This window comes from Corvus kubaryi, unplaced genomic scaffold (assembly GCF_017639235.1).
Source record: "Corvus kubaryi isolate FWS band 111438036 unplaced genomic scaffold, C.kubaryi_AGA036_p1.0 37341, whole genome shotgun sequence".
Lineage (NCBI taxonomy): Eukaryota > Metazoa > Chordata > Aves > Passeriformes > Corvidae > Corvus > Corvus kubaryi.
Window position 1 is genome coordinate 4661811 of NW_024581112.1, and position 10094 is coordinate 4671904.

The 10094-nt window shown below is 40.9% G+C and overlaps 1 protein-coding gene across 22 annotated transcripts in view; it reads left to right on the forward strand.

Annotated features, from left to right (window-relative positions):
* The window catches only part of LOC121666270 (ABI family member 3 binding protein), a 129666-nt gene extending 120306 nt beyond the window's left edge, over positions 1 to 9360 (forward strand). For all 22 annotated transcript variants that reach the window (XM_042031640.1, XM_042031651.1, XM_042031649.1 and 19 more), the window contains 4 exons: positions 918 to 947; positions 1927 to 2088; positions 5849 to 5962; positions 7981 to 9360. In XM_042031640.1, the coding sequence (XP_041887574.1) occupies positions 918 to 947; positions 1927 to 2088; positions 5849 to 5962; positions 7981 to 8096 (422 nt within the window). In that variant the 3' untranslated portion in view covers positions 8097 to 9360. The remainder of the gene's footprint in view (positions 1 to 917; positions 948 to 1926; positions 2089 to 5848; positions 5963 to 7980) is intronic.
* Positions 9361 to 10094: the final 734 nt, after the last annotated feature.

The window sequence follows — 10094 nt, forward strand, 5'->3', positions numbered from 1 at the left end:
TTGGCCATTGGTTGGTTCCCAAGTCAAGTTCTCTCTGACTCAGAGGTGAGAATCAGAGCGCTTTTGCTTTTCCTATTCTTGCTCCCCTCAAGGTTAACTACAGCTGGCTTGTTGACTTTATGCAAGCAAGAGACCATCTTTTGTGTAGAAGTGTTTATTGCTTGGTAGTACTGAAGCACCACATAAAACACAAAATGGGTTTAGCCTTTTTGAAAGGACTTTCTCAATCTGTGTTTTGAGCCAGGTGTAATAACTTAATAGTCCTTAACTAGTGCTGTCACTGATGGATGAGAGTTTTGGCTGAGCAAAGCATTACTCAGGGAGGAGTTCAGACTATGCCACACATATTTAAAAACTCTGAATACACTCTTTGTAATCCTGGATTGTTAAAAGTGAAAAAAAAATGTTTGCGCCAAGTGCAGTTTTCATGAATGACAAGGCTTATGCTCTGTCTCCTATTTAGTTTGGACAAATTAAGCATCCAGTTTTGTTTTTTCTTAATTGCACACATCCATTTCTCACATTTGGGCTTTCAAAGCCAAGATTTTTGTGGCAAGTATTACAGATGTGTCCTTTTTATTATTTAGGTTTTGAAATTGAAATTTTAATAAGGCACAGTACAATTGGGTTTTGTTGGTTACAGGTTTAAACTCTTGCTTTTACTAGAACTCTGCTTGGCTGGTGTTGTCCCATAAGTAAAATTATTAAAAGCTCATTGATACTGGAGTTTCGCATAAGAAATATATTTCTTCTAATTTAATTTAATACAAAAGTTAACTTTGCTTCCAAAACTCTTTCTGTTTCACAAATTACAGCTTACGTCAGCTGTAAAAAATCACTTACCAATGCTTTTCCATCGAATTATTGGGAACGTTCATTTTACAGTGTCTGATTGAATGTTTGTTTTCTTCCCCCAGCGGACCCAAGAGTGAGCGAGCCAATTTCAAGTAAGTGTTTTATATATAAATCTGATCAGCAATTTTTTCAGAAATGAGATAGCAGAATTTTACAAGGAGGGGGCTCTGCTGCACCAGCTGGATGAGTTACGGAATCAAACAGCATTCACACACATTTCACTCACCCATGCCCCTGCTAAGGAATTCATGTGAGGTTGCTTGTTTACTTGAGCACAAGGCAATCAGCGTGATGTGGAGCTCCCATGGCAGCTGGGATGGCTTCAAACCAATGTATACAAATGAGCCAAGGACAGCCTCATATTTTCTCAGCCTTGTCATTAAAGCAAAGAAAGCTCTGCAAAATGAATAAGCTACTCCACACTTTTTAAGTGAGTTAACAGAGCACAACTCAGAGGATTCTATTTATCTGTCTTTGTGTTTTAGGAAAATTTTCTGCTTCAGAAGGCGGCTTGATCTAGCTCTGCTTTAGGTCACTTACAAGACTCTTGTGGTCTTTGGTGGAAGGTGGACTGAGCTTTTGAGGAAGAGCTGAGATTGCTCAAGCAAATTGGGCTTTTTGTATTTGTAATAGATGTCACTTTCACTTTGACAAACACTGAGGTGCCGTTTTTCTCCACGTAATTATCAGCACTTCATTTTTATGCGTATTTTTGTTAGATCACATACAGTTTGCTGCAAGCTGATTGTCTTGGCTGGAATGCACTGAAGAATGGTGACTGTATCACACACTTTATAAAAGAGAGTTTTGCCAATACAAACATTGTCCCCCTAACAAGGTCCTAGAATGAGCTTATTCCAAACCTGCACTGGAGGACAGCAGGAGGAGTTCACAGCACCAATTTTATCTGCATACTTTGGTGCTTCCCTGAAATATTTCTTATGTTCAAAATGCAAGTGTACTGGTACATTCTGTTTCATCAAGGTTTCTAATTCTAGTTATTCAAATGTATTTGTTGTACATAAATTTGTACGCACCATCATCCTTCAGCCTCTTTTTCTTCTCCTGCAGTGGGAAAAGATGCTATCTGGACTGAAATCCCATTCAGTTCAGACACATATTCAGAATGCAAAGGCAAACAATACGTAAAGAGGACTTGGTATAAGAAGTTTGTAGGTGTGCAGCTGTGCAATTCTTTGAGATACAAGATATACCTCAGTGATTCACTTACAGGTAAGAAACATTCAAATCAGTGTTGTCCACATTACATATCCCTGAAAAATATTATGGTTCCAGAGCTAAGAGGTTTAACAAAATGAGCTCTGCTGAAGTGTGATCAGATTTGTTTAGTTTAGTCCACAGATTAATGATAAACAGTAATCTTCTTGTGCTCAGTAAGCATTGATATGTTTGATAGAAAACTTTGAGACTCCAGAGTAACTCCTCTGTGGTGATCATCTGATTTTGAGTACCTGTTGGTATACTGGGGGTCATAGAGAAAATTGATAAAGATTAGAGTGAATAGCATATATTGTAAAACAGCCAAATTGGTATTTAAAGGATAGCCTGGAACAATTATTAATTAGAGGATCAGGACCTCATTTTAGACCAGAATTAGACCTTTCATTCCCATCTCTTTTGGTAAACATCTGGTTACTTCATTACTGGGAGGCTTATAAACACGACTTTAGCCAACAGGTTTTACTCACCTGCTTTGACATTTTTGTTTTCACATTCCTCATTTTTGCTTATGATCTTTTTTCCCCACCTTTTTTCTTTCCTCAAATTGGATTTTATTACTGAGAGAAACTTCCTGGCCTAAAGATCTCAAGTTTTGCTAGGTGTCTTAAGGCCAATAGAGTGTCATGTGTTTAAGACCTGAATAAGTGACAAATGCTGTGTGTGTACTGGGGAAACAAACCATGAAAAGTATTTTTCAGTTAGTTGGTCTAGGAGATCTTAGTGTCTCATGCAACTTGTACTTTTAGAAATATGTTAACTTCTTATAAGCCATCCCAAGTTCCTGGCTTTCTTCTGTGTGAGGTCTCTTACCACGGACAGCTCTGTGACAATGGCATTAGCATGGCTTCTGAGCACAGAGTATCATAAACCATGTGAGGGAAATGCCTTTTGAGTGTGAGTCAGGCAAGCGTGTTCAACACATGGCATTGAATTAACTAGGAGAAACTGTGGCTGGAAGAATCCACTTTCATAACCTAAAGTTGCCCCATCTTTGAGCTCAGCACCTCACAGGAACAGGGCTCTGGGCTCTGTGGGAAGGAATACGGAAGGAAAAGAGCAAGGGACTGTAGGGCAGCCCATGCTGCCATAATTTTAAACTTCCCTGCCTTGCATCTGGCACCATTCTCTCATGAGCAGACAAGGAAGGAAAGCCTTGTCATTAATAGTAAGTACAATACTCCATATGTAAATAATATCTTAGCAATTATGTGACTAAAAGAGAATGTTTTGAACAGAGGTATCATTCATTCAACTGTTGCTGTACTAACCAGCTGTGATCAAATGACAAGCACTGGCAATGAGGCATGATGTGTCCCAAAACCAGCCAGCAGAGGAAATAGCAGTGCTAATCTAGCAGGACTAGACTTCAGCCCTAAATCAAGTGAATTAACACCGCAGTGAAAGCTACTCCAATCTGAGAAGAAAAGTTTAATATCAGCAGCCCATTTTCCTATTTTCCTTAGATTGTTTTTGTTCTTGCTGGAAGGCTGGTGGTTTAACCTAGCTGGAAAAAGATGAGGTAGACACACTGTATTCATTATACTTGCTAAGCCTGGTTCTTGCACTTGAATTGTTACAACCAGTGCTGACCAGTTGTCACAATATTTAAAAGTGAAATATTTATGTAGAAGGAAAGCTGCTTTTCCCCCGTTCACTAAGTGAGGCCTCTGTGTGCGAGTGAGCAGTTTTCCAGTTTGAAGCCAAGCTCTGTTCTGATGCGTTTCACGGTCACCTCGCCTCGCCATGCCCCCGAGGCCAGCGGAAGTGTCCCTGCAAGCACCAGCCAGCTGGACCATGTGTGCCAGCAGTGCAGGGCTGCACTGAGCTCTGAATTCCACTGGAAGCTGAAAAATCTTCCAAAGCTTTGCTGCTGAAGCAGTGTAACTACCTCAAAACTTGAGTGCATTGTCCAAATGCTGTTGGATAAGGCAGGCAACAACTTATCTTTGCATGCTGGTTTTTAGCATGAATTTATTCTTCTAGTGCTGTGGAATTCATAATATATAAAACAAAGTTTGTATGTAAGATTGTAAGGCCACCCACAAGGGAACACTGGGGAAAAAAATTTACTTTGTGCTAGAACTGCTATCCCCGAAACAGAAAACCAGTTATTTGTTAGCTAAACGGTTTTAAGTGTGTTCTTCTATTATGGAAATAATTGGGCAGTAAGAATGTAATAGTCACTGAGAATGCTGCTAATTTATGAAGAGCAATTGTTTAAGTTATGCATAGGTTAAGCTGTGGGCCAGAAGAATATGTGTGTATCTGGTGTTAGCCATTAAAATATCTGGTTTATTCTGTCTCTTATGGAGAAAAACTGATCTCCATTACACATGCCAGGACTGTTCTATAAACCAGCATCTACTGCTGACCTCATTTAACAGTCCTCCAGAGCAGTCACTGTAGGCATTCCAGAAAAGCAGGCCACCTAAAAATAAGTATTTATTGAGGGGAAGAAAAAAATAAATTCTATGTGTGACCTTCAACAGCTGTGGATAAAAAAAAAGGCTTTTTTGAGCAGCCTGAATGTTCTTAATTTCAGAGCAAAAAATTGCTGAGAGGAACTCCCTCTGACCAGTTCTCCTATGGAAAAAACATGCCTGTAGCCAAAGCTAGATAGTAATAAATAATTTTGTAAGCTAGAGAAGAACCACATGCACAGAGGCCATGGACTGGAGGTGAGAAATTTTGGCAAAGTATTTTTGGCAAAGTATCAGATCACTAAAACATTGGAGAGTTTATTGGTAGGCTGCTCTTAATTGCATTTGGGAGCATATAACCCACCCCACCATCTCTCAAATGGCCAGACTGGCACAGATTCAAGGCTACAGGACACCCAGGATCTAATGAGTAACTGGACTTTCTGCCTAGCTTACACCTGCGTGCTGAGCCTATTTCTAAGTGCTCTCACCTTTCTTTTAAGCATCACAACTGAAGGTTGGACATATTGAGAACTAAGTGCTGTGAAAGGAGATTAGGAAGAATGGTAAATTTATCTACAAACATTTCCATCCCAGACTTGGGAAGAGAATGTAGCAGTGCTCTCCTCCATCTTCTGAACTGAATGTTATTAATATCTTGCAAATCAAATCAGTAAGTAAAAACATCTGTCAAAGCTTCTTCAGTGTGCCTGTTAACAGGATAAGCACAGCCTGTGTAACATCAACACATGCTGCATGGGACACTTGAGACCTTGATTTCTACTCAGTTGCAGTCAAGTGTCCTGTTAGACAATCCTGCAAATAAATACATGGGCACACTCCATGCTCTGGATAAGTACTTATTATCCGAGGTCATCTATATGTTAAGGGCTATCACTTGCACACATGTTGTAAAAATATGATTTATAAAACAGGCCTTGGCTATGTTAGGAGGTGGTCTATAAAAACATCTCTGAAGGTACTGGGGGCTTCCTGACAGGGAACCAGACCTGCCTTCCATTCAAATCACTACCAAAACTTGCTTTTTGATGAGGTTGTGGGTAGTAACAGAATTTCCCTTACTGTATGAAATGTAAGGAGAGGGAGAAATTACGTCCAGGCATAGATTTTGGCCAGGAGTGGGGCACTTCTGCCTTAGCCATGAGCACTTGGAGCCTGCACATCATGTTCAAATTACAGCTACAGGTCCTGAGAGGAAAAAAATCATAGCATTCACCTTGGCTTCCCCACAGAGGAAAGAGCACAGCCCATTGCCTCTGGTGGTTTTTGGAAATAGCCTTCACTAAACTTTGCTGCTTCTTTGCTTTCAGGAAAATTTTATAACATAGGAGACCAGAGGGGCCATGGAGAAGATCACTGCCAGTTTGTAGACTCATTCTTAGATGGAAGGACAGGACAGCAAGAAGATCTACCAGTCAAAGATGGTAATTTCTTACACCTGTCTCTGTAGCAAATCTTGGCAATTCCTTTATTTGAGTGTTTGTTTTTCCTGCCAGTGGATTCAATGCCCACTGCTGGGGTAGGCAATGAAAGCAGCTGCCAGCTTTGCAGGCAGAAGAGGGCCAAGAAGTTTTTGATGGTGAACGATGACTTATTAAGACAGTTATGACTTGGGTTCTGTCAGGTAGCAAACAGACTCTCCTCATTAAAACAGCCCAACAAATCATTCACAGTTGGTATTACATATCTAAACCCAACCACACATTTGAGTTTCCAGAGAGGCATTAAGTGGTGTGTTCAAACTAGCAAGGTTGATTTAAAGCACAGAACATAATTAGTTGGGCATTAAATACTTTGTTTGGTACTAAAGAGAAATGGAAGAGTTATGGCTGGAAAATATAATTCATGCTGCAGTAATTCTGTGTGTACTGATTGCAACTGGGTGCCCAAAATTCCAGTCTGGTCTAAGTGGACATGGCACTGGATGTGCTAAACACAGCTGTGACCTGCCTGGCTATTTTTCACACATTGCTGAGGCTGAAGCATAAGAAATTTGTACTTCTGTCAGCTGAACTCCTGCCTTGCTGCTTGGCAGCAGTGCCAGGGTGAGGTGTTTTGTTCCTTGTGGGGTAAGAACACAGGCTGTACTGGTATGTGCACACGTGCTGAGCGAGTCATGGAACATTTTATTGGGGAAAACAGAAAAACAGTTTTCAGTACAGCATCAGCATGTTGACCAAACCTTCCTGTGCTTCATTTATAAAACACCCCACAGGAGTCCAGAAACACATCAAGGTAGGTGTGGGAGATGAATGTGAAGTTCCTAAGTCTTTCACAAGTTTTTCCAAAAAACAAAGTAGGTGAACAGTCTGAAGGGTGTTTGTTTACGCGTTTTGTGAGTTTTTTCTAAAGAGGTTTTGCTTTTCTCTTCCCAGTCAGTGCTGCCCATTTAAAAGGTATTTTGTGTGACAGATCATCGGGACCCAATTTGACACTGCCAGGACAGCAAACTTCTCAGTTGTACCAGATTCACATTTTTAAAAATATTCGATTATTTAAAAACCTTTTACCTAACAACCTTGCTACCTCAGTTTAAAACACACTTAAAACCAATTTGATTTCAGCAGCTGGATTTGAGTGAATCCATAAGCTACACTCATTTTTAGACCAAAACAAACAACAAAACAAGCAAACAAGAGACCTCACCGTTTCAGTAGCTTGTATTTCTAGTAAATTAACAGAACAGAGGAAAAAACAGACCAACAGACCAATTGTTCTGGCTGCAGCTGGTTGATTTCTGAATTGACTACATGTATTTGACCTGAAGTGCTTCGAGGGAATCACAGCCAATGTTGTCTCTCAGCCGCAGAACAGTATTTTGTGTGTGTGTGTCCACACGAGCACATGCCTTCTCTAGCCACACATACATTCCTTATGGTCAGGTTGGATGGAGCCCCAATTCCTCACTTTAATTTGTAACTTAATGTTAATTGTTTTAATGGGAAGCAAGTGTGTTGTTAAAGACAACAGAGTGAAAGCAGGAGGACGATTTTGCATTTAAGGGTGGGGAGGTGGTGTGAACTATCCCCAGGGGCTGAGTTTTACTGAGGTTCACTGCGATGTCAAGGCTGCACAGTGGGGACTATTTGTTACTGTCACTTTGTAACGTGGAGCAGCCTCCTGTTCCGAGACCCCAGCATGGACAGAGGGGGCACAGGCTGTGCCCAGCCAGCACCACCCACGGGTGGGTGCTGGGATCTCAAGGAGAGGCAGGCTTCACCTCTGCGCTGCCATCCCAAGCACTTAATTTGATTTGGGTGGGCAAATTGCAGAGTGCTAATGGACATAGGGGCAGCAAACAGCCCTGCTTGTGGCAGACAGGTTAACAGCTTGGGGACCAGTTTAGCCACTAACTGGATTGATAGTTACAGACTTCTCAGGGAACCCAAGCATGGTACTGTCCTGAGGGCTTCCATGTAAACAAAGCTGCTCTCTGTTCCAGGATTTTTCAGGGCAGTTCGTCAGGAACCTGTCAAATTTGGGAAGATAGGCGGGGAGACTCAGATTAACTACGTCCGCTGGTACGAGTGTGGCACATCGATACCTGGCAAGTGGTAGAGGCCACATGAAGTTGGTGCAAAGGCCCAGCCCGTGCCACCCCCGCCGACCGCCCAGCGCAGGCTCCAGGAAGGCAACGCTTACGGTGCGCCTGGCACTTCAGTGTTGGCTGACGTGCGAGGCTTATACAAGTCTGATGCCAATACTGCATTAATTGTGTAATAGTGTAGGCTGCTTACTGTAGTTATCCAGTGTTACAAATTTGTTTTTAGAATAAAAAGAAACACAGGCTAGGGACATGTTGTAGGATAATGTATAGGGAAGCTGGCTCCCTATCTTGAGGTATGGTTTATATGGTATTTTAAAAGATACAGTGTGTATATTATTTATCACAATGTTGTAATAAATGTTTAAGGCACAGATATGCCAGAGTTGGTTGTGGAATGCAATGTGCGTTAGTTTTTAAATATTCACTGGTCCTGTAACACAAGTGCCATAAGCTACCCATCCTAATCCATCTGTAACATCTCCCAGTCATAAATTATAGAAAAGATCCTATAATTTTTAATATCCTGCAGCCAGTAAACTTGAAGCACTTTCTCCTTACACATACAAATAGTTTATGCTCCTGCCGAAACGCCGAGGTAGGTTGCTGTATGTGCAGCTTTAAATGATCAAGTTCAGTGGGGTTTTCTTCCATGTTTGTTTTCAAATGTTTCAGCACCAGCCCAAGCCATAGCCTGTCACTAGGGGGTCAGAGCTGCTGCCCGTGAGCCTGGCGGCGGCTGGCAGGGGGGGTTGGTGTTCTCTAACTGAAGTGGACAGGTACAGAGGTACATGGAATGAAAAAATAAAGCTGGCCTCCACGGCTGGGGTTTTTCATGAAAATGTAGTTTTCAGAGCCTGACACTTACTGGTTCAAAAGCCAAATGTTTGTACTGTGCAAGGGGACTTGGGAAAAATGAAAGAGGAAAAAGAATAAACTAGTTATAACAGCATGATCAGGTTTATTTTATTTAAAAAGGAAAATTCTGGTTTAAAACATTTTTCATTTGGGACAAAGGGGAAATAGTGATAACTGAACTTTAAAACTGCGCTACAGTTATTTTGATTAAAACCTCTCCCAAAGCTACTTGTTGTACTGCTTGAACATTTATGAACTAAATAAAGAGATGTAGGTTTTTTTAAAGGTGTTATTCATTACTAATGTATTGAATAAATATGAACAGGAACACCCAGATATATATAGTAGTCATTTATAGAAAATACCTTATAAAGTACATTGCAGGTACACTGTACTCCTAATAAAATATTTTTTAATCAAGTCGTTTTTCAAGTGTTTTACATGAAAGCAGGGGTTAGTTTCTGTGGTAAACGCTGTTATTCAGAACAAACTGATGGCTGGAAACAAGCCCCTGTTAACCAGCACAATGAACACGGGATGTATTAGGTATGAGGAGAGCAGAAATGGGAGGAGGTACTGCGTAGCTGTGGGCATAGCACTATTTAAGGATGCTGAAGGTAAGAGTATTTTGACTCGACTTCCTGATTTGTCTTTAGGAGAGTTCAAGCTCCAGTTCATTTTTTATTTCCTACTTAGTATTACATATTCCTAGAATCTGCAACAGGGAAAATATTAACTGGGAGACTGTTTTGCCCTCTGCTGTAATATGGTCTATTGAATTCACTATAGCCCTCGCTCTGCTTTTTCTTGGCTCAAAATTGAGTCACTAGGATTGCACTCCCAAGTTCTTCTGGGTGGCAAAGAACCTGTGGAAAGTTGAGGGTTTTCTAAGAGCTCTTTTTTAAAGATACATATTTGGTTTAAATTTTCAAGTAATAAATGAATTCTCCCCCACACCTTGTTAAAGCAAAATTGGTTAAGAGGCTTTAAGATTTTACAGATTCGTTTCTAACCATTTGGTAAAAGGGTCACTTGACAATTAATGACACCAGACAGCACAAAACCAGCTCCTGCTGTGAAACCTCTGTGAAAGCCATCTGCAGTCACAGCACTTCTCCATTTACACACTCAGACATCTCCCAACCCCAGCACCG